This window comes from Chiloscyllium plagiosum, chromosome 28 (assembly GCF_004010195.1).
Source record: "Chiloscyllium plagiosum isolate BGI_BamShark_2017 chromosome 28, ASM401019v2, whole genome shotgun sequence".
Taxonomy (NCBI): Eukaryota; Metazoa; Chordata; class Chondrichthyes; order Orectolobiformes; family Hemiscylliidae; genus Chiloscyllium; species Chiloscyllium plagiosum.
In genome coordinates, this window is record NC_057737.1 from 31,699,104 (window position 1) to 31,724,397 (window position 25,294).

The window sequence follows — 25,294 nt, forward strand, 5'->3', positions numbered from 1 at the left end:
AGAGATCTTGATCAACTGGGCCAATGGGTTGAGGAATGGCAAATGGAGTTTAATTTTATGCAAGGTGTTACATTTTGGTGGGTCAAACCAGGGCAGGACTTACTAACAGTCAATTCTAGGGCCCTGGAGAGTCTTATAGAATAAAACAATGTAGAGGCAAACATTCATATCTGCTTGAAAGTGGAGTCACAGGTCGACGTGTTGGTGAGGAAGGCTTTCAACATACTTGTTTTCATTGGTCAGAGCTGAAAATAGGATTTGGGACATACTGTTGCAGCTTACAAGATGTTGGTAAGGCCACATTTGGAGTACTGCATGCAGTTCTGAACATCCTACTATAGAAAGGATGTTATTAAACAAGAAAGAGTGCAGAAAAGATTTACTAGGATACTACATGGAATAGAAGGTTTGTGTTATAAGTTTGTATAGGCTGGGACTTTTTCCCTGGAGCCTAAGAGACTGAGGTGTTACCTGACAGAGATCTATAAAATCATGAGAGGCACAGCTAAGGTAGATAGCCAACAGCTTTTGCCCACGATAGGGGAATCTAAAACTAGAATGCATAGGTTTAAAGGGAGAGGGGAAAGATACAAAAGGGTCCAAAGGGGCAATTTTATTCACAAAGAGAGTGATGAGTGTTTGGAACAGGCTGCCAGAGGTAGAGGTGGAAGCGAGCACATTTTCGTCATTTAAGAAAGATTTAGACAGGTTTATGGATGGGATAGGTACGGAGGGATCAGGACCAAACTCCTGCAAATGGGACTACTTTAACTGTGAAAGCTGGGCAGTATGAGCAAGTTGGGCGAAAGGGCCTGTTTCCAAGCTGTAGACCTATATGCCTCCAGTTACAGGCTTGCTCTTTTGTCTTTCTAGGAAAGTAAAATATTAAAACAGGGGAGATCAACTGTCCCAATGTGTTTGTAAGTCTTCAAGTGGAGGTCGCTGTTTAGATTAGATTAGATTACTTACAGTGTGGAAGTCCTCTAATTGCATTTCCCTATTCTTCCCCATAGCATTATTTTACCCTGCCTTGTTTTGCCTGAAGGGAGGGTAACGGTATGAATGGAAGCTCCGTTTGTATTATTCACATCAATGGAGTTTCTTCACAGCTTAATCATGTCGATCTGTACTGGTATGCATTTTTATCTTAGTGTTGGGATATGTATCTCTATCTGCAATTGTGTGGATTTTATACACTCGGGGAATAAATCTACGAGGGAATTGAGAGGGAAAGACACAAAAAAGGGAAGAGGAAAAAGGGAAAGAGGATGAGGGAAAAGAGGAGAGAAAGAGGAAGAAGGATAGGTAGAGATCAATTATAAATTATAAAAACCTGATTACAGCAGAAGGTCAGCTGGATTCAGAGTCGATTAATAAGTTGGTGAAACCATGGCCTGTTAAGGCGAAGTTCATTCTGATAATGTTTCTCAACTGAGATTGAAGAATAACCAATAAACAATAGAGGAGAAACTGCAGCACGAGTCCTGATGTTGTTCTTCAGCTTACAGTGATGCCAAAACAAAAAGTCCAGACTGAAGGGTGGAACTGAAACCTGAGTAAATGGTCTTGGTGGCTACGGACATCACCTCGTGGTAAATGGTAGATGTTTGACAAAACAAAATGGAAATGCCCAGTAATGATGGCTTGCCGTCTCTCCGTTTCACAAGAGTGCTGCATGGTGGTGGTGGAACAAAAGCCCAGCTTTAGTTTCAATCAGGATGATTCTGGTGATTTGGAGCATTAACTGAGATACACAGCCAGAACAATGATGATAACCAACAGTACTATTGCAATGCAAATTCCTATTAAGATCTTTTTCTGTGGGAAGGGAAGAAAACAACCAGGTGAAGCTCAGCATGCAAGAATACAGCACAAGAAAACTGCAGCAGAAAACAAAACATTCAGAACGTGACAGAGTCCGAGCCGAACACTTGCTGTCTCTCAAATGTTGTGGAATCATACATACCCAATGTGTAGTATAGCCCTCAATATCTCCCACTCTATGTGTGGAATGTTGTTGGCATGTCAAGGATCTCCCCTGGTGAAGAATTCCAGGTAAGGAATGCGGGGAGGGGGCATTTCACCAGGCAGGGGTCAGAGTGGGTGGGCATGGGTCACCAGAGAGGATAGGGGGATGTCTCTCAACAGGCCTGTCCTTCAGGATGTCCAGTCCACCCCCTGCAATGCTTCCTGCACAGTTTCAGCTACTGTATAAACTGACACAGTGAGAGGCCCATGTGCAGTTGCATTAATCACAATGGCAGTCAGCGGAGTCCCTTAAATGGTCTTTCATGCAATGTGGCCATCGCTGGGAATCAGCGTTCACTGCCCATCCCAACAGCCCTTGAACTGAGCAGCTCACTGAACCATGACCAGTTCAGAGGGTAATTCAGAGTTGAGCACATTGTTGTGGGTTGGGATCCACGTATAAGCAAGACCAATTAAGGACAATGGTTTCTTCCCTGAACTATAAGCATGGTCACAGTCACCAACAGTGAGACCAGTTTTATTTTCCAAATTTATTAACTGAATTTAACCTCCACCAAATGCTGGGTGGAATGTGAACTTATGTGCCCACAACATTAGCCTTGGTCTCTGGATAGTAGTGTAGTGAGATTAGCACTATGCCATTGTGACCTCTTGTTAGTTCATCTGCCATATCACAAATGATGGGGGCCTTATGAAAAGGACCATATTTGATGGTGCATAGCACTTTGGAGCACTTTAGTCCACCAAGGTGCAAACAGCAGCTTCAGAAACATCTCTTGTAGAAGTCATTCTTCAGCATTCTTAATGCAACCATTGCTTTTTCCATTGAGTTTCAGACTAATATACAAGTCTTGAACTCCAGGTTGTAGCAAACTATCCATTACAGTTTGGATAGATTTGCCAACCAGTTGCAACCAAATATTATCCAGTGCTTCACTGTTTTCCATAACCAATCCCTCTGCTTTCCTATGGATCAATACCTGGTACCAGTGGAATAAGCAGAGAATGCAACATGAGTGCCCTCCCTTCAGTTACATCTGTTGTGGCATACAACTAGGTAGAGCCAGGCTGTTTACACATCGTCCATATCAGGACATGGCTGTTGTTAGGAGAAAGTGAGATACTGGGGATCAGAGTTGAGAGTGCGTTGCTGGGGATCATGGCTGTTGTTAGACAAGGGCCATTCTGACACACAGTTACCAAGACTTGATCAGCATATAGAAGAAGCAATGATCAATCTAGAGTTGAAACAATCACTGGATTTTGAAAAATCAATAGAATTCCAGTGCACTATCATGTTGCCACCAGTTGTCAACGGCAGGATGACGAAATGACTAGTTCTAAAGAACAATAAAGCATTGCCTGATACACATCTGTGCACAATGTCTGGCTGTTACAGACATGCACAGTAACAAATATGAAATAACATTATCATAGATGTCAAGGATGGTGTCAGTGACGGTATCCATAACAGTCATTGGTGGTGTAGGTGAAAGTGGGCTGCAGATCGGTTTGAACCATGGCAGTTCTAACAGCTGACAAAAAAAAATTAACCTTCCTTCGGCATTTCTTATCACTCAAATACAGGTAGGAGTGACTCTGCCTGAATGCTCCGATGGGTGGGTGTTGGCAGCTGGAGACCATATTCCCAAAGAGCCCTGAAACCGTTCCTCTTCCTGTTGCAAGAAGCAAAGGTGGAGTAGAATTCCTGAGGGAAAAACCCACTGTTCATTGTCTTAAAAATAAGGAGGGATGTGCAGGAAAATGCTAACTAATCAGAAAATGGAAAAAATAGGAAGCAAGTGCTAAAGTAAAATCTGTTTTATCTGCAGCAACAACCAGGTAAGCTTGTCCCTACAAATCAAATTCCCCTTCAGCGTACCAAAAAACGAGCTGTGATTAAAGCTCATGAAAATAAAAAAATAGGATGGCATCATATCATGACTTTCTTGTTAACATGCCTCTAGCAGAAATAAAGTAGCTGGGAATTGGCACTATCAATCTCTTCTTTATTTCTCTCTCTGTCACATCTACCATTAAATTAATGCAGAGCAAAAATGTGAGGGTGGATGGCAGGGGGAATACTGGGAAATATAGGCTATTAAGAAGTTATACATGAGTATTGCACATTTCAATTTGAGTGACCACAATCCACTTGATTCTTGTGCTATTACTGAATATTTTGGGGTTGATTTGTGGCTTTTAGGGGCTAATAAATTCTTAGAACTGTACCCAGGCTTCCCGGTGAGATCAAATCCATTTACAGCAATAGTGTAACCTCTTTAAATCTGTACATGGGTTCTCTGCTAAGGTAAGGCTGAGTTGAATTCTGCACCCTCTAATTGGAATCACATTTAACCCCTGTTCCATTACTCCTTACCTTACTCATTAATTGTTCGTATCAAACCTCACAAAAAGCTTTGTGAAAATCCAACTTTATGATTTGATTATGTTGTCCCATCCACTAGGAAGGTACTGGTGTGGTCTGTGACAAACTCCAGCAAGGAAGTGAAATTCTTTTTAAAACTCATTCACAGGATGTGGGTGTCACTGGCTGGGTCAGTATTCATCGCCCACCTATAATTGCCCAGAGGGCAGGTGAGTCTGAAATCATAACCTTCCCTAAAGGACATTAGACAACCTGATAAGTTTTTTTTCTGACAATTGACAATGGTTTCGTGGTCATCATTAGACTTTTAATTCCAGACTTTTTTAAAGAACTGAATCGAGGTTCAACCATCTGCCATTGTGAGATTCGAATCCAGGTCATCAGAACACTACCTGGGTCTCCTGATTAATACTCTAGTGGTAATGTCATAAGTCCATTGCCTCTCCTTAGATGACCTCCTTTAGCATTCTCCAATTACATGTTAACAGTTTTCCAAATGTTAACCAGTTGAATCTTCAAGATGCTTTTTCAAGGTCTTTTCTATAATGGATATAAAATTGTGGGTTTATAGTTTCCTTTAAGAAATAACAAAGTTACGTATACCACTTTCTAATCCTCTGGAACAACTCATTAAAGATGGTTGAGACTTCACGCCTTACTACTATTTGAAACCATTATGTTCAAAGTGTCAGGTGCAGTAACATTGTCTAAGTGTTTTCTATCTTTTTAATGACCACAGCTATCAGTATTGACATATTGTTTAGCTCCTTTATCACTGTCCCTGGAAATGTGATTATCAGACCCCAGTGAACCTGAGTAAAGATGGATTTGTTTCATTGCAGAACTGTCATTTCACCATTATTTAAGGTGTACTGATATATTTGTAGCCACTGTTTAATGAATACATAGTTGTAAATCTTTCATTGTCACTTTTGATGTTTTTCACATACATTTACTGTTCTTCATTTCTCCGATTATTTAACTTGCTTTTGTTTGTAATGGTATTTTGCCACAATCTCCCATTTATAATTTTAGTTCTAATTTATTCTTACCCTTAATTATCTTTGGATACCTACTGAATATTGTCTTCTGTTGGTTTACATTTCACATACTTCCTTGGTACTCCCCATTTGTGATTTCCCATGTAAAAAGCTTCATAATCATGAATGATTTGAAACAGTACAAGTTGACATTTGTAACAGTAACTCAGTACAAAAATTATCTAAATATTTAACAAATTTAACAATTTTCATTAAAACTTTGTTTAAAGGAATTGCATACAACACATGTCAGTCGAAGAGCTTCTAGTTTTAAAATTTTGGATTACAACTTCATGAATAAGACTGTGTCTGTGACACTAACCATATTCACTAAGTCCTACCATGCTCTTATGCTTTAGTAGCTAGTAAAATTTAGGGGATCAAATTTTTGTTCATTCATGTCAGAAAGATCAGTGCAATCCAGGCAGAATCAGCTGATCTGCACAAAAGAACTTTAACTCACGTGGATTATATTCCAAACTGTCTACATTTGTTATTTATGAATTTTTCTTCTAAGATCTGATTTTTGATTTGCCTGCATCAGTCAAAATGACCCTGGTTCCCAGTTTGGAAATGTAAGGTTCTGAAGATTGTGTTGATTAAGGAAGGTTCTTCAAATTATTCATGTAACATCACAAAGTATACAGTTTAATTAAAAACCGACTAGCACACACCAACAAAACTATTAAATGATTCTGTATAGTGTTTCATTGTTACTTTCTGTGATGGTTAAATCTGGTTATACACGGTTGGAAAACTGAAACACTTAATAAAATTGCTTATGTTTGGTGATGAATCTATTTTAAAGCTTTATTAACAAAACTAGAGCAGATTATCACTGTTAAACATGTCAAGGTGGTTTTGAAATTTAAAATTTGCATTCTGCTTGCATTAGTGATAGGCTTTACACTTCTCCAAACTAAATTTAGCAGAAATTTTAATGGAAATACTTAATGTACCGTTTGTATACTACTTAATTGTATACAAACACAATTAAAGTTCTAGCATTTGTGGAGTACAACAGCATCTGTCTTTAACACTCATGTCGGTCAGGTCAGGTCATGTGCCTTGTATTTGAATATTGTAGATTCTCAAGTAACGAGATAGCTCTCCTTTGTGTTCCTGCAATATCTCTCCATTTAGAAGTCTTAAACAACAAGCAGAACTCAGAAATAAGTCGTCTGGAGGTCAGGAAATAACAAGCTCCCTGCAGGTCCTGATAAATTTAATGGCAGGATCTAATAAGCTTTATTTTTATTTACTGATCATGCTCAGCCAGATCTTTGCTACCTAGTGGGCATCAGACCATAACCAGGGAATAAAGATGAGGGACAGCAGGACTGGAAAGGCTGCAGTAGGCAAGATAAATGACCAGGAGACCAGGCTGAAGTCAGGTGAAAGATTAAAAGGCTAGAGCGATGTTGAGGTTGGCAGTCAGAGGAAGGATTGGGGTCTGAAATGAAAGGTGAATGAAGGCCAGGTACAAGATCAGAGTCTGGAGTAGGGCAAGATCAGAGACTAATGGGTATATCGAGGATTGAGGGAGAATGCAGAGATCATTTGGCAGTTTGCAAGAGTTAGGGAGTGGACTAAATTCGGTCGTTGGGGGATTCAAGGTCAGGATTGAGTGAACCTCCCCAATCCAGAAATCATCATCTCCATTTAGGTGCTGACTTTAGGAAGGCTTGGAAAACTCCTCTGACCAGGGATGAATTCATAATGGTGGTCAAATGCTACGCAAGCAACTCTATTATAATATTTAAATTCCTACCTAATTTCCTGACTTTCAGTTGGTTGTCTATCTCCATCCCATCCCACTTCTATAACACTGAAAGCAGGCTGGTTGGAGTCAGAATTCTGATATTTTAAGGTTTCAACACCTTACTCAAAATAAACCAACTCAGTTTTGATGGTTACAATTCATGGGAACTGTAAGTCTGCTTCCCATCCTTGTTGTTAGAGTTATTTTGATTCAGAAAGTACATATATCCTGGGATGCTTTGCACTGGAATAGATTAGACTACATTGTAAAGTGTATCAGAATGGAATAAATCACAATAATACATTGGGATAAATACAAGAGGGATAAATAGGGTTCTGGTACATTATGCAATAACCTATCATATCCTGAAGAAACTTTAATTTTTGGCCTGTTTGCACCTAGATATTTTTTAACTCAATCTAGTAGCATCATAGGTGAGTGAAAAGGTATAGTTTGATTTCAGGTCGATTGCAACAAAAGTTTTATACATCTGTTGGCTGCAAGATCTTGGAAAAACACAAATCAGTCTTGACCAAGGCTTATGGTCTCGACCAAGGCCACAATTATGTTTGGTTTATGGCAGTAAATTACACAATGTCTGGTATGATTAATACTATACTGGCAAGCTCTTTCAGATTGGCTCTGATCGGGGAGTAGACATCACATTAGCTCAGAAAACTGCTTATTTGAGTGCAAAGTGAAAGCAGGTGATTAGAGTACAGAAAGGGCCTTTCTTTATATCAGGGCATTTATTATGTGATCAGACAGCCCTGATGCTTATACTGGGCATGACAACAGCTGGGACACATTATATTGAAATACACTAATTGGTCAGATTGTACTGGAGCGATTTTATTAGGAATGATTGTATTGGGATATAATATAACAGGATAAGTGATATGAGGCTAGCCTTATTTAAAACATTGCAATGGTTTTGATTTGACAAGGATCTACTGCATTCAGATCCATTATATGATGACTAGATTAGATTAAGTCAGGAGAGATCTGAGTCTTTCAATACATTAAGACACGTAAGAATGAGACAACTTGTAATGTTAAAGATGAGGTCAGACACATTGGTCCTATCAAAAACAGGCTGAGATGGTTACATTATATTGAAATACTGAATACGTTAGATCAGGATAGACTGCATTAACGAAGCATGTTCTTGGTAAAATTTATTGAGTGAAATAGTGGGTTGGGCAGTGGAATGAACATTAGCACCACCTCAGGCAAGATGGAATGCTTAATATCTTTTCAATTACCAATTAGAACATAAAACAGTGCAACATGGGAACAGACCCTTCAGCTCACCATGTATGTACTAACCATGATGCCATTCTAAACTAACCTCAACTGCCTTTACATGTCTGTACCTCTCTATTCCCTGCCTGTTCATGTGTCTTTCTAAATGTCTCTTAAATGTTGCTATGTATCTGCTTCTGCCACCAGCTTGTTATAAGAAGGATATTATTAAACTGGAAAGGATTCAGAAATGGATATTGACAGGAAGTTGTTGGGAATGGAAGGTTTGAGATATATAAATAAACTGGAAAGACTGTGACCTTTTCACTGGATTGTAGGAGGTTGAGCAGAGACCTTATTGAGGTGTATAAAATCATGAGGGGCATGGATAACCTGAATGACAAGGGCCTTTTCCCTAGGATGGGGGAGTTCAAGACTAGAGGATATATTTTTAAGGTGTGAGGAAAAAGATTTAAAATGTATATGAGGGGCAACTTTTTTTTACATAGAGAGTGATTCATGCGTTGAACGAACTGCCAGAGAAAGTGGTGGATGCAGGTATAGTAACAGCATTTAAAAGACATTTGGATAACTTCATGAATAGGAAATATTTGGAGGGATATGGGCAAAGTGCAGGCAGGTGGAGCTAGTTTAGTTTGGGAACATAGTCGGCATAGACTGGTTGGACCGACTGTTTCCTGCTCTATGACTCCTATGGCAGTGCATTCCAGGCACCTACCACCCTTTCTCTAAAATACTTGCCTTGCATTACTCCTTTAAAATGTTTCCCTTCTCATTTTAAGCTTAAGGTATTTGATATGTCCACCCTGGGGAGAAAGACACTGACTATCCATTCTGTCCATGCCTCTGATAATTTTATACACTTCTATGAAGTCTTCCTTCAGCATCCAAGTTTGAAAACAATTCAAGTTGGTCCAAACTCTCTTTGGGGCTAATACACTCCAATCCAGGCAACATCCTGGTAACCTCTTTTTCATCATCTCTAAAGCTTCTACATCCTTCCTATAGTTTGGTGACCAGAGCTGCACACAATATTTGATATGTGACCTAACTAAAGTTTGATTGCAATATGCCTTACCAATGTTTATACTCAATGACCTGACTGATGAAGGCAAGCATGCTATATACCTTCTTTACCACCTTATCCACCTGTTTGAGTTGCCACTTTCGTGCAGCTATGGACTTGCACCCCAAGATCCTTCTGTATATCAATGCTCTAAAGGGTCCTGCCATTTACTGTATACTTTCCACTTGCATTTGACCTCCCAAAATAGATTGCCTCACATTTGTCCAGATCAAACACCATCTGCCATTTCTCCACTCAACTTTCCAACTGATCCATATCCTCCTTTATCCTGTGACAACTTCCCTCACTGCCATAACTCCACCAATTTCTGTGTCATCTGCAAACTTATTAATCAGACCACCTATATTTTTACCCAATTCATTTATATATATTGCAAACAACAGAGGACCAAGCATTGATCCTTGCAGAATACGACCGGTAACAGATCTCCAGTCAGCAAAACAACCTTTCACAACCAAACTTTGTCTTCACTGATTAAGCTAATGCTGTATCCAATTGACCAACCCACCATGGATTCCATGTGACTTAACCTTTTGGACTTGCCTATCATGAGGGACACCGTCAAATGCTTTAGTGAAATACATTTAGTCAGCATCCACTGTCCTATCCTCATCAATAATCTTTCTCACTTCCTCAAGAAGCTCAATCAAATTTGAGAGTCAAGACCGCCCCCACACAAAGCCATGCTGACTACCCTTAATAAATTTATTCTTTTTCAAATGTGAGTAAATAATGTCCAAGAATCTTCTCCAATAATTTCCAAACCACAGACGTAAGACTCAGTCATCTAAAATTTTCTGAATTATCCCTGTTGCCCTCCTTAAGCAAAGAAACAACATTGGCTATTCTCCAGTACACTGAGACGTCACCTGTGGCTAAAGAGGATACAAAGATTTCTGTCAAAACACCAGTAATCTTCTCCCTTACCTTCCTTAGTATCTTGGGATTGATCCCATCAGGCGCTGGGGAATCATCTACCTCCTTGGTTTTCAAATCACACGGCACCTCCTCCTTCTTAATACCAACCTTCCCTAGAATATTAATATACCCCACCCGAATCTTAGTATCATCCATGTCCATCTCGGTGAATATTGATTTGTAGTACTCATTAAGCACCTCACCACTTTCTCTGGCTCCACACATAAATTCCGTTCTTTGTCCTTGATTGGACCTGCCCTTTCTTTGGTTACTCTCTTGTTCCTAATATGTGCATAAAATGCATTGGGATTCTCCTTAATCCCACTTGCAAAGGACATTTCATGGCACTTTTAGTCTATCTGATTCCTTGTTTAAGTTCTTTCCTGCTTCCTTTATATTCCTCAAGGATTTCAGTTTCTCAAACTTTACATATGCTTCCTTTTTCTTTATGACTAAACTTTTAATATCTTTGTCATTCAGGGTTCCTAAGTCTTGCCATCTTTATTTTTCATCATCATAGGAATGTGCTGGTCCTGAACTCTGATTAACTGGTCTTTAAAAGGGCTCCCACATGTCAGATGTGGATTTACCCTCGAACTGCTGTCTCTAATCTAATTGCTCCCATTCCTGTCTAATACTGTTGTAATTAGTCTTCCCCGAGTTTAGCACTCTCACCTGAGGACCAGTCTTATCCTTATCCATAAAACTTACCGAATTATGATCACTGTTCCCAAAATGCTCCCCAGCTGAAACTTACATCACCTGGCCAGGTTCCTCAGCCACTTTCCCTATCTGTAATTTCACTCAATGTTCTTCAAGTTACTACATGCAGAAGCCTTGCCTCTAACATACTACTAACCAGCATTGCAAATAGAGCTGGCACTTTCTGCTAGGATGCCACAACAGTGCTCACCATGAGTAATGGATGTTGCATTGGGATGGAAACCACCAGCTGGTTTGATGCGGTAGAAAGTGTGCATGAAAGGATCAGCAATTCAAGCGCTGTTGGGAGAAATGCTTCACAGTGGATCCAAGCACAGTTAAAAGAAATGGAAGGACCACAGAGCACAGTTAGGTGTCAGCAAAGCAAATGTTTCTCTGTCATGATTCCACGGACATAGGCTTTAGCTTCCATGTGATACCATTCTTAATGGATACTCTTTAACATGCATCAGGGAACGCAAACATATGACGAGTCTCTACAGATGTACCATTGCAAGCCTGGGAATACATTACGGGATTGTGTTCTGAATAGCTGGTGAAGCATGTCAGACTTTCACCAATATTCAATACATCGGTGTGCTTGAACCTTAAGACATCACAGCTCAGAAAGATTTGTTTCCAGCAAAATAATATAATTGTTCCCTGTTACTATACTGTGATAACATATAGACATTGCTTCACAGTGGTATGACCCTAGGATAATGGTACCTGGGAGTGGGAGAAATTGGTAGAAATTAAGATTTGTTCCAAGGTTGCACCACTGAGTTGTAGAGTGCTATGCATATTTCAAAATTTATCACATCTGACTCTAATACTCCTGTGTATATTGTATTACAGTATATTGTGTCAATGAGCCAAGAGCTCCAGTTTTGTTTACGTGCTTTGCAAGGCCAACACTTATCCCACATCCCCATTTTGCATTAACAGCAGTTAAAAATAGATCACATAACTATGGGACTGAAGTCACATGTAGGCAACACCAGGTTAAAAATGGAAGATTTCCTTCCCTTGAAAATATTTGTAGATTTTTAAAAATAAAAATCGATGCTAGTTACATTGTCAATGACTACAAACACTAGCTTTCAATTCCAGATTTTCTTTTAATTTTTTTTATTAAATGAAGTTAAATTCCATCAGCAACTGTGGATTGGTTTGAACTCATGTCCTCTGAACCTTTAAAGTGGTGTAAAGAGCCCAGTGACGTTGTAAGCAGAAAACACACCATTGATAATAAACCCAGGTAGAGGGTTGGGCAGTGTCCCTAACTAAAAAGAAAAGTTCAGAGAGACTTGCAGATTGGCAATTAATAGGGGTTGCAGGGCATCTGGGGCCGAATATAGTCTGCAGGTCAACCATGTGACCACAAGGCTTGAGAAACATTGTCTGACTGTGGTCTCTTTGGGATTGGGAAAGCATGGTTCACAAATGGGTATGGCCATGCCACATGCTAAGATGGAGACACTTGCACTACTTACCCGTCGTGCTTTACTCTGGTACTTAACCGCCTTTTTCGTGTCGGACACTGCCCTCTCTACGTAGTCAACTGAGTGCTCAACGTTGTATTCGATTCTGTCTATCATCTCTCCCTGGGCGTCAAGGAAAAGAGCAGAGACATGTGACAATAACAGATCTTCTCAGTGTCCGGTTCTTTTCAGCCACTTACCCGTCTGCTTGTACCCTGAAAGTTAACTGCTTTTTTCGTGTTGTCCTTTGCCTGCTCGACATAATCTGCTGCATTGATGACGTTCTGCTCAATGCTATTGACCACATCACCCTGAAACAGAAGGTAAAGGTTCAGAAGGAGTCCAGATACTCCAAGCACATACAAATACAAATGAAAAGCCACCTGTTTGCTTGATCATTGCCCAGACCTTGCAGCCATTTCCCATGCTCTGCTGAAGCCGCTGGGGGCTTTATTGTCCAGACCCACAGTAACTACTGTCTTACTGCATGGAACTCATTCTTTTGCCTGGCAGATCAACACAATCGCTCAGCCAAATGTGGGGGTGAAAGAGCACATAATCCATCTCCCACCGTGACACAGTGAGCCATTCACTTATGCTGGGACTCAATGATCAGATCGTTCTATCACTCCCAGGTGAGAACTTCAGAAGCTATTAAAGATTGGGCTTTAGTTTTTAACTGTAGTAGATTTTGACCAATGGAAGAATTCTAATCTCTATCACTGCTGTTCAGAGTGTTATACTGTGATGAGGATTCTCTGAACACTACATGTAAATGTAAATCTTTACTGACTTATTCTCAAGGGAAAGCCCACCTCCCAGGAAAAGTAGTGGTGCTGTGTTTCACCAAGTCCCACTAAAACATCCCATTGCCACTACCACTATTCTCATTTTTATTTTTCTTCCAGTAGCCCTGAACCCCAAAGCTGAAGGGTCACATTTCAGATCAAACATTCCAGTCCCCTCGAGCTCCCAACAGCCACTCATGGGATCTTTAACTCTGATTGAGCCCCTTACTGTTTGCAGCTAAAATGTTCCAATGCATTGCATTAAGATCTGCCCCCTTTGACACTGGCCACTGTCAGCAAATCCTGGCATTTCCAGTGTGCTGCTTCAGTCCAGTGTTGGTCCCTAGGGGAGGGAGGGAGCAGGGACATCTGCCCTTTCTGATGTTTGTTATTTCATGTTCATGCAAGATTCTTAGCCATGCATCTCTGAATATGTAGCTACATTGAGGTTGCCACTACAGCCTGGATCTTGCACTGAAGGGGCCTACTCATGGGATGTAGCTTACTCCAACAATAGTGAGCAGCAGGTTTATATTAATAATACTGATGTTGGTAATTACTAGGCCTGGAAGAGTGGGAGAAGCCATACCAACAAGGTAACAGTTAGACAACACTGCACATTTGGCAGATTTGATGTTACATTTTGGCATTCATAAAAATACCCAAGGGCATGCAAATCGTTTGTAGCACATGCTCTCATGCAAATTAAAATATTATGGCATGCTACAAATACAGAGATACAAATACCTGCAGGACTCCACCGTCCAGTCCAGGGTATTAGCAGCAGGAGAAAACATAGACTTGTTACCAGTATAGGCAGAACTGACTCACAGGCAGAGACTCCCAGTAACACTGGAAACCAGCACTACAGGGAGCTCCATTAGAATTCTAATCCTTCCTCTCTTCAACCTCTGTCTTTAAATAGGTTTGGTTTAGTTTTCTATAATCTCCAGTCTCTTTAGTCCACAGTGGTGTACTCCAGGGGTTGGGTATCAGGATCTTTGCTTGCCCTGACCTATATTAGTGACCAAGACTTGAATGCACATTTTAAAATTTTGCAGATGTCACCTTGCTTGGAAATATTCTGGATTATGAAGAGGATAGTTGTAGGCTTCACAAGGATGTAGATTGGAATAGCTAGTGAACAAAGTCGGATGCAGGGAAGTAAGAAGTGATTCACATTTGTACGGATAATGTGGAGAGACAATATAAAATATAAGTTATAGTTCTAAAAGAGGTGAAGGAACAAAGGGACCTGGAATATATATGAATAAATCTTTGAAGAGCACAGGATAGGTTGAGAAAGCAGTTTTTTTAGGACACAAAGGAGCTAGGTTTTATAAATATAGGGATTGAACACGAAAGAGGAAGTTATAATAAGATTGTATAAAACATTGTACCCAGTTGAGGCAAACCAGTGTCTAATTCTGGGCACCATAACTCGGGAAGGATCCTTAACAGATTGGAAAAGGTGTAGAAAAGATTGAAGAACATGGATCTGGGGATGAGCGAGTTCAGCTTGTCTACAAGAATAGATGGGAGTCACGAGATTGTTCTCTTCAGAGAACAGGAGGCTGAGAGAAGATTTGATAGAAAACTTCGTAATCATGAAGTATCTAATTGGATTAGGAGGGGAGAAACTGTTCGTCTGGGTGGAAGGATCTGGACGTAGAGGACATCAATTCAAAGTGATTGACAAAAGAACCGGAATGAGCTTAAGAAGAAAAACATTGATATGCAGCCAGTTGTTTAGGATCTGAAATGCACTGCCTGAGAGTGGAGGGAGAGTCAACTGTGGCTTTCTAAAGGAAATTATCTGAAGAGCAAAGTTTTGCAGGGCTACATGGATAAAGGCACAGGTATAACACAAGCAAATTTTCTCACAGGGAGCCATTGATAAATAAATATCAATGAGTCAAATGAGCTGCTTCTCTGTGAGAACTGTTGAGTAAGCCAATAGTTAGGCTAATGTTAGAGACTGCATTAAGTTCCATCCAATCTGCTGATATCATTCTGCTGGGGATAAGGCAGAACATCTTAGGACTTTGTGAAGTTAAGATACACATCAATAGCCTTAGGGACAATGTTTAAGTTCTGAATGTAATTTGTACCTTTTTGCTGTAAACTAAACTGCATTTTATTTTGTTTTCACAAAGGGGTGAGAGTGAATGCTTGGAGTAGGAAATGTTTACAAAATGGTCAGATGAGGTGATCAGTAAAATTAAAATAATGTGGGGTGTTGGAGGTGGGTGGGGGGGGAGGGAGAACTAGGTGGGTTTTATGAACATTGGTATGTAGGAGTAGGAGTAGGCCATTCAGCCCCTCGAAGCTGCTCTGCCATTCCAGATTATCTACCTCAGCACCACTTTCCTGCATTATCCCCATATCCCTTGATGTCATTAGTAACCGTAAATCTATTAATCTCTGACTTGAACTTACTTAATGACTGAGCTTCCATAACCCTCAGGAGTAAACAAAACCAACAATAACTAAAGGGATTCACAAATTGAAACATAAGAATTCACATCAAGCATGGCAGAGATGTCAGTGTGTGCCAAGCTAATCTACAGTGGCATTGCTCATAATTAATCAGAGGAAATTCCACATCTTTAATGTACTTTATTAGAATAGACAGGGAGAATGTAGCACTCATTGTGAGAGAAACATGGGCAACCCCTGACAGGTAAGTGATGAGGACTATGTAGATGGGAGCTGGTATAAATTGTGATGATGCTGCACCTTTAACAAGGTTATGTTGCCCTTGGCTTTTTTTTCCAGAGAGGTCGTAAAAGCAGTGATTCTGAAAAGTCTGGCTTGGAAGGTTTTAGGGCCAAATGGGTAATAGCTAACAGGCACTGCCTCAGACAAAGGCTTTCAAGTTTTTTTTAAATCACTTGTACAATGAAAGGGGAGCGGCCAGTTCTCACATTCACTGAAAGCATTCAGGCAGTTTGGAGGCTGCTGATCCAAGAAACGCTACATGGAAGAGGGTGTTCCATGCTGCCATCTCTCTCTGACTTCTCTCCTGTACGACCCTGTGTTTGATTTTTCCTTTTTTGCCAAGAGGTGTTTATGGGAATTGTTGCATGTATTTGGAACAACATCATTAAGCTGGGATAATCTGTTGGGTTTTCGGATAGGCTACGTAATTCAGTATTCTGTTCATTTTTGTTGGTGTTTCATTCAGTAATCATGTAAACAAATTCTGTTTTGTTTGAAACTAAGTGGTTTGACTAGCTGCATCCCTCCTAGAATATCCATGTTACATCTGGTTAAAACAACCAGCAAAGTTAGGGTTTGGGCTACTTTCTTGAAATGTTTTAAGGGGGGTCTGGCCTGGTCCATAACAATATGATAACATTACCAATTCAATTCTCTGCCTAGGCTTGTGAAACTGTGGGGAGGTTTTCTGGATAGAGCCTACCTGAAATCTTGCAGCAAGAAAACAGAGTCTCCAATGGACCAGTTGGAGTAAATGTTGCTTTTAATGGATTACACAAGTCAAGGGCATCTGAAATTTCTTTCCCAGTCTGTGCTCAGTTAGTTCTCTACACAGGGTAATAGTAAAGTGTGTTAGGACCACTGGCCTGGGAGAAACAATAGAAGTGGAGAAAACTATAAGATAGATTTAGAGATGATATCTAAAAACTTGAAAAGATGAACATGCAGCCTCCTAATTGGGCCAGACTGTAATGGACACATGATCCTAATGCAATAGCACCTAATCTGACATTAGTATCAATAATGAAATTCAACATCAGCCAACAGTTTCACAAGCCACAGTGTAAAGTAATAGATTTTACACACACACAAATATAGTCACACTTCCCTAAAGGGAATCATTGATCAAAATGTTTTGTCAGCTAATATCAGCATCGTCGTGGAGACATATAGGATTTAAATTCAATCCAAATGGGTCTACTGTTTACCTGGGTCTCAGTTAGTTTTGTGATACTAGTTCAGAATGGGAACACTCTCTGTTCACCGCTTCACTTACTTGGCTCTCTACCAGCATTGCCATGTCCATGAACATGTCGTGCAGCTCACGGATACAGTTTTCCAGTTTGATGATCTCATGGTGTCGTGTCTCAATCTCATTCAGTGCCTGCTTTGTTATGTTCGAGTCCATTATGATCTATGGGAAAAAGCAAGATCAGTTAGCCCCTGGTCAAGACATTTTTCTAAACCGATCAGTTAAAAATAAAGCTCGGAACAGAGCTCTAACATGGATTGTGAGCAGTTCAGACACAAAGCTTGGAATATCTGGACATACACTTCATAAAAACATTACACCTATAAAAATAGATTTTGGTCACCTTATTAGCAGTTTTTTGAAGCACCTCTCTATGACCTGCTGTTTCTTTTTTTTTAAAAAAAGGACATGGTTGAGCCAGGATACATCAGAAATAAAACCATTAGTTTCTCTGTGGATTGCTTTGGCCAAGTCTACATTGATGGAGATTGGTGACTAAAATTCTCCAGTTTTTGAAGACAACGTGATAACTCCTGCATTACATTCACAAATGGTTTCCTTCAGTATCATCATTTTAATTCATGAATTTGGGTGGACAAAGTTAAAAATCACAGTCCAACACCATATCATGGAGTTGGGTGTTACAAGCTGGGCCAGCATTTATTCCCTCTCCTGGTTTTTATGTTGTTCACTCATGGGACGTGGGCATCGTGGGGACTCTTAAGATTTTAACCCAATTAATAAGTGCGGTGTTATTTAGAAATACATAATAACTATTTTGCAAGCAGTAAGCCTCCCCCCAACAGCACTGAAATAAATTACAGGTTAATTTTTAACTGAAAGGCCATCAACCTAAAATACAAACTCATTTTCTCTCTCTACAGAAGTTGCTGACCTGCTGAATCTGATCAGTTCTTCATAAGAGAACTCCATTTTTTGTTTTTATTTCAGATTTCCAGCATCCACATTTGGTTTGTGGACCAGTAAAACTGTTGTAGTTCTTTGTTTTCATTCATTCATTGGGGGTAAAAGGCCAACAGTTGGTGACTTTGAGAAGGTGATGGTGAGCTGTTTTTTTGAAGTGCTGCAGTCCATTTGGTGTAGAAACACTGAGAGTGCTGAGGAGGAAGGGAGTTCCAGGATTTTGACCCAGCAACACTGAAGGAACAATGTTTTGTCCCCAATTCTCAAGGTGAGAGAAAGATGGAAATTGGAAGCAGAATTGATAAATTTTTCAGATCATTCTGATGGGAGTTGGACATGTAGAAAGACTAAATGTCCATGGTAAACAGCATATGGCTAGGCCAGGAAGCTAAAAATAAAGTATCAAAAGAATCATCAGAAGAGGTAAGCGGGAAGAGATTGGATGAGAGGTGGAAAATACAATCAAGAGAGGAAGAAATAAGTTCAGTGGAGGCTGAGTTGATGGGTCTACCAGGGCAATAAACTACAACTTGTTAACTACAAGGCGCTTTTGTAGTTAGACCAATAAGTGGCTTTCCTCTACCACTTGAGTCCAATTAGGCCCTATAGTTTCTGACACTTCCTCTCAGGAAAACTGAGGGTAACTGACATCTTTCAGGAAATGTAACGCTGCAATTAAATATATTTCAAGCCAGCAAGATTCAACAACAATTTGTTGATGGTGAACTGATGAAACATTCAACTTTGCTAACAACGTACACTAAGCATTAAGTGAAATATTTCTCTTTTTTAATCTGAGTTAAAACTAATACATTCGATTAGGCTATCGTTATTCAATACTTGTGTATCCAGACAGTATCCTACTCCAGTTAGTTGCAATACAATAGCTTTTGTGAAGCCTTTATCAAGTCAACTTCCAAATTGGAGCTCAAGACTAGGTGTAGCCAGATGAAGTTCAGCTTCGTTTACCAGGGAGAAATCCAATCTTCAATCAGATTTGTGCACAAAGAAGAAATATTTTAATAAATGCTGTAAAAACACCAAAGGAGAGAAGGAGTCAGATTCAGGAATAGACAAAAGGTGGAGGTCTCTGGGCAATGCTTACACAGATTGATGCCAGACTGAATACTGCAAAGTGAAACCACTCCTTTGTCATCTTCATTAGAGATGTGATCCAAGGAAGAATGCAGTCCTGAAGCAAACAGCTTCAAGTCTGATTTTAATTCTGAGCAAATGAATAGATTTTCAGCAAGTTCAAATTACACCCAATGAATCCTGACCCAAGTCTTTTAACCAAAAGCTGCCATTTCCTTTTCAATCAATTTCTTATCCATTCCTAATATCTACCTGGAATTCCCAGATCTTCAACTCTGACTCACAACAATAGGTGAAGAACTTTGTCCACTGTGATCAGGATGTTTACATCTGCCATGTTTTCAGGTTTTTAAAAAGATTAAAGAGGGATCTTCCTCTGCCTAAATCTATGTTGATTGTTGTTTATTTCATTAATATCAAACAGATAATCCTCAAGATTACTACCAGTAATTCTATGGTTTTAAAACATTCATCAGAATACAATTAAATAGCACCAGCTCTCAGACCAATCAGTATGATCTATGTCCATCTCTTTGAACCCACAGAGCTGAGAAATAGTTCCAATGTTCAAGGAATTTGAACTTTTCCTGGCTATACTATTGAACTATTAATGCATCTAACTACTGAAAATGCACTGGTCCTTCTTATTTAATTATTCCTATAATAACTGGAATGTGACAGCAGATGTAATCCTGTTATTACTACTTGAGTCCTGCTCTTGATTTAGTCTCTCTCTTAAATCCTAAAATCTTTGTAGATGCAGGATATTAATCTACACCTTCTTTTACAATTTCTTCCAAAATGAACCATTGATGTTTGTGGAACATTGCTGTGTATAAACTGATTATACACATTTTTAAATACCCTAAGCAGGTGAAAGGAGCTATGCAAATAGAAATTAACTTTCTTTTTTGTCACCTTGTCAACATCTTTTTTTCTAAACTATCGTCAAAAAAAAAGCCATTTATTTCATTGCAGCCTATGGGATCTTGCTCAAAACAAAGTGCCGCAATCAGTGAACTTTATAACAGCAGCCGCCACACGTTAAGGTTCAATGTGTCACATTTTGCAATTTGCTTTAGTGCTACAATAGGATGAATGGACCTCTGTGTAGGTAACAGCTTTAGGTATATTCTCCTGATATCTCAGTGTGCTATTAACCAATGGATACTCTTCACAGTGTTGTCACTGTATTAGTGAGTTTGGCAACTTGTTTAAGCACAGGAAAAAAAAAATGGTTAATTGTTTCTGCTTGGGAGAATATCATAGAATCCCTAGTGTGAAAACAGGCCATTAGGCCCAACATGTCCACACTGACCCTCTGAAGAGGAACCCACCCAGACCCATTCCCCTACCCTATTACTCTACATTTCCCCTGACTCATGCATCTAACCTACATATCCCTGAACACTATGGGCAATTTAGCACGGCCACTTCACCTGACCTGCACACCTTTGGAATGTGGGAGGAAACCCACGCAGACACAGGGAGAAAGTGCAAACTCCACACAGGCAGTCAGCCAAGGCCAGAATTGAACCCAAGTCCCTGGCACTGAGAGGTAGTACTGCTAACTACTGAGCCACCGTGCCGTCAAGGTAACAAAGAATAACATCAGACTGGACACCAAGAGAAAGCGCTGCTCTTTTTGACACTGTGCCATGGGATCTTTAAATTCCATTTCAGATAGAGAGGTCCTAGTGTTTACATCTCATTTCAGACAGTGAAGTTCATACCAAAGTATCAACCTAGATTAGGAGCTTGTGGGAGTAGGGTTTCAATCTACAATCTTCTGATTAGAAGTCAAGAACATTGCCAAACTGATGCTTAAATGTCTATTTAAAACTTGATACAGTGTTCAGTATTTTTCACTGTAACTTCAAACTTAATGTGTTAATTGATAGTATACTGTTTGATGGGCTCAGTGTCATTATCGTTCTGTGTAGTGGTTCTGATTCCACTTTGGGATTTAGCTTCACAGTGCCAGGGAGATAAGGGAGTGACTCACCCCAGATGTGAAGATAGCAGGATTCCCACTCTCCAGCATGTCTTCAAGCTCCTCATTTGTAGTCGTTCTGCCAGCTGAAATAAAGCAAATAGGAACAACCCTATCAATTTTACTTCCAATACTAAGCGGTATTATTTGGAATGTTCACAATTCAGCCAGAACAGAGTAACACCATGACTTCAAAACCAAATCCCTTATTATTCTCTCATATACACTGTGTCACACAAGATTTTATTTTGATTTAAAGTCCAGGTTTGCCCTAATGCTACTGTCATCCAATTGGAGGGTGTCCAAGGTCTGCTAAAGTGATAAGGAAACTGCCTGACTGGATCATACATTGATGGTGATTGGTTGGAGTATGTGTCAAATTAACCTATTGTCAAAGGGCAAGTGGCTGAGTGCATGGGAGCTGGCAAGGAGGAAGACATAGTAACTGATAAATAGGGAATTCTATTCATCGCACTCCCTAAGGACTCAACACTCAGGGATCCTGATAATCATCTTCCAGAAATCTTAACCACAAAAGATGCCCTCAAAGAATTCCTGGACGTGGGCCTTGTTAAAACTTTGGATGAACAGCTTGTCCAAAATAGAATAAAAAGGTTTAAAAGGTAAACAGAAGCATGAACATCAGAGAGGGATTGCCCTGGGCAGAGTATTTAACCCCTGACCAAACCACTGGTTCTCGTAAACTATTAGAAATTTTGATCATTTAAAATGTGATGACTCAAACAACCATGCAAACAGATTAAGGAGTAAATACATCGAGTCATAGAGATAGACTGCACAGAAACAAATCCTTTGGTCCAACTCATCCACACCGACCAGACATCCTAATTAATCTAGCCCATTTGCCAGCATTTGGTTCATATCCTTGTAAACCCTTCCTATTCATATACCCATCCAGATGCCTTTTAAATGTTGTAACTGTACCAGCCTCCACCACTTGTCAAGTTCTTGGGAAGCAGTGATCAATCTTCAGTTTTAATCTTTGCCATGTGCTGAATAGTCTCAGTCAGGCCAGAGGCAGAGCTGATGCAGGTGGCCTCAATGTCTCTGCTAGATAGAGCAAAGGTGGGAGCATTGACCACAGGGGTAAGGAAAGTTAACTAGGATTCTGGATCCCAATCACTACTGGGCACTACTGAGTGCAATGCTTCAGAGAAGATAGGATTGAACAGAACTGTGATGCTCTTTGGGAGATTTGTTTGGCAACACTCATTGACAAGTCTCACATGGGCAGAATGGCTCCTTGCTTGAGGTACCAAGGTTAGCAGCCACTGGGAGATATAGCCCAGTGTGATTCGATTATCTCTTTGAGCACAGATGAGAGGATGGAAACGTAATGTTAACAAAAGCATTTTGTGGCATGTAGAGGAGGTAGTAAATTGCTACACATTTTTGCTGGTTTGTTGTCAGCATCACAAAATCTGAAGCTGTCAGTTGCCCAGTGCCTTGGAAGAAATTGCCGCAGTTTCTCGATTAAAAGGAATTAAACTCATGCAGAAAGATAAACCTGGCACCTAATGACCTAAGGACTCATTTTAATGAGGAGTTTAATTGTCCAGTAATGCCACTCAAGTTCTGAAGGAAGGAAGCAGCTGAAACTAAGGAGTCTCACCCCTCTAGGCAGGAATTTGTTTCCAGGAACTATTTCAAATTTTAAAATTCTTGTAACTTTTCTTTCTCTCCTTTTCTCTTTCTTGTCTTCCAGTCTTTATTTCTCCATTTATATTTAATTTGACCAATTCACTCTCTCTCTCTCTCCATCAGCTCTCTTTCTTTCCCCACCCTTCAATTTCAATAGTTGAAGAGAGAAATTGTTGATCTTTGCCTTCATTAATACCTCAGATGTCCTCCTGACCTCACTACACAACTCTCAGCTGACGTTTCCGACAAGATGTGGCTCAACACATTCCTACGCGGAAGGATGAGGAAACAAATCATAGAATCAAAGAGAGTCAGAAGAAGGCCTTCAGTCTATCGAGTCAGCACTGAAAAAAATTTACCCTAAATCTACACTCATTTCTATTTCCAGTACTTAGCCCATAGCCCTGAATGTCATAACATTTCAAATGCTCATCCTAAACACTTTTATGCAAGTTGTGAGGTTACATGCCTCAACTACTCTCCCAGACAGTGCATCCCTGATTCCCATCTCCTTCTGCGTGAAAAGATATTTCCTCAAATCCCCTCTTCACTTGCCTTTCACCCTAAAATTGTCTCCTTATCATTGCCTTTTCAACAATAGGGAACAGTTGCTTTCTATTCACCCTGCCCATACCCTTCATAAGCTTATACACCTCAATCAGGTCCTGTCTCAGCTTCCTCTGCTCCAAAGAAAAAGAGCTCATCCAGCCTCTCTTCAAAGCTAAACTACACCATCCCAGGCAACATGCTGGTGAATTTCCTCTGCAGCTCCGCCATACAATTGCATCTTTCCACCGTGCAGCGACCAGAACTGTGGCCTAACCAAAGTTCTGTACACCTCCAACACAACCTCCCGATTTTATAATCTATGCCAGGACTGATAAAAGCAAGTGTTCTGTACACTTTCTTCACTACCCTATTAACCTGTCCAGCTACCTTCAGGGATTTGAGGACAAACACCCCAAGATCCTCCTGTTACTCTGAGCTTTCCAATGTCTTGCATAGAGTTTGCCCTTGTCTTGTTACTACTTCCAAAGTGCATCACCTCACACTTTTGAGGGTTAAATTCCATCTGATCTGCCCATCTGACTAACCCATTTACATCTCCCTGTAACCAAATATTTTCTTCCTCAATGTCCACCATCTGTCAATCTTCGTGTCATTGCAAACGTATATCACAAATAATAAGGGACATTGCTCCGATCCCTGTGGTACACCACTGCACATTGGCTTCCAGTTACCCAAACAGCCTTCTACCACCACACTCTATTCCCTGTCCCTAAGCCAATTTTGGAGCCAATTTGCCAAATTACCTTGGACCCCTGCTTTTACCTTCATACCTCGACACGGTCCTGTCCCCCTTAGTCCAAGAACTCCCCACCTACGTTCGGGACACCATCCACGCCCTCCACCACCTCCATGATGTTTGCTTCCCTGGTCCCCAATGCCTTATCTTCACCATGGACATCCAGTCCCTGTACTCCTCCATTCCCCATCACAAAGGACTCAAAGCCCTCCGCTTCTTCCTTTCCCGCCATACCAACCAGTACCCTTCCACTGACTGACTGAATGGTCCTTTCTCTGAACAACTTCTCTTTCCAATCCTTCCACTTCCTCTAAACCAAAGGAATAGCCATGGGCACCCACATGGGCCCCAGCTATGCCTGCCTCTTTGTAGGATATGTGGAACAGTCCATCTTCCGCAGCTACACTGGCACCATCCCCCACCTTTTCCTCCGCTACATCGATGACTGTATCAGCGCTGCCTCTTGCTCCCACAAGGGGGTTGAACAGTTCATCCACTTTATCAACACCTTCCACCCCGACCTCAAATTTACCTGGACCGTCTCAGACTCCTCCCTCCCCTTCCTAGACCTCTCCATTTCTATCTCGGTCGACCGAATCAACACAGACATTTACTATAAACCGACCGACTCTCACAGCTACCTAGACTACACCTCCTCCCACCCTGCCTCCTGTAAAAACGCCATCCCATATTCCCAATACCTTCGTCTCCGCCGCATCTGCTCCGAGGAGGACCAGTTCTAATACCGTACAACCCAGATGGCCTCCTTCTTCAAAGACCGCAATTTCCCCCCAGACATGATCGACGGTGCTCTCCACCGCATCTCCTCCACTTCCCGCTCCTCTGCCCTTGAGCCCCACCTCTCCAATCGCCACCAGGACAGAACCCCACTGGTCCTCACCTACCACCCCACCAA

General features: G+C 40.6%; 1 protein-coding gene across 10 annotated transcripts in view; it reads right to left on the bottom strand.

Moving 5' to 3' along the window:
• LOC122564089 (syntaxin-1A) overlaps window positions 1–25,294 on the bottom strand; it is a 375,281-nt gene that overhangs the window by 148,159 nt on the left and 201,828 nt on the right. For 3 of the 10 annotated variants that reach the window (XR_006315817.1, XM_043718631.1, XM_043718627.1), the window contains exons 7-9: window positions 21,423–21,496; window positions 17,423–17,560; window positions 12,650–12,760 (exon numbers count right to left, since the gene is read on the bottom strand). Coding sequence is in view for 8 of the 10 variants with exons in the window: in XM_043718631.1 (XP_043574566.1) it covers window positions 12,650–12,760; window positions 17,423–17,560; window positions 21,423–21,496 (323 nt within the window). In the remaining 2 variants the exon portion in view is untranslated. Of the gene's footprint in view, window positions 1–376; window positions 1,819–3,391; window positions 3,698–4,697; window positions 4,919–12,649; window positions 12,761–12,837; window positions 12,949–17,422; window positions 17,561–21,422; window positions 21,497–25,294 lie in introns of those variants that run through there. The other 7 variants (XR_006315816.1, XM_043718628.1, XM_043718630.1 and 4 more) reach the window with 7 other exon arrangements.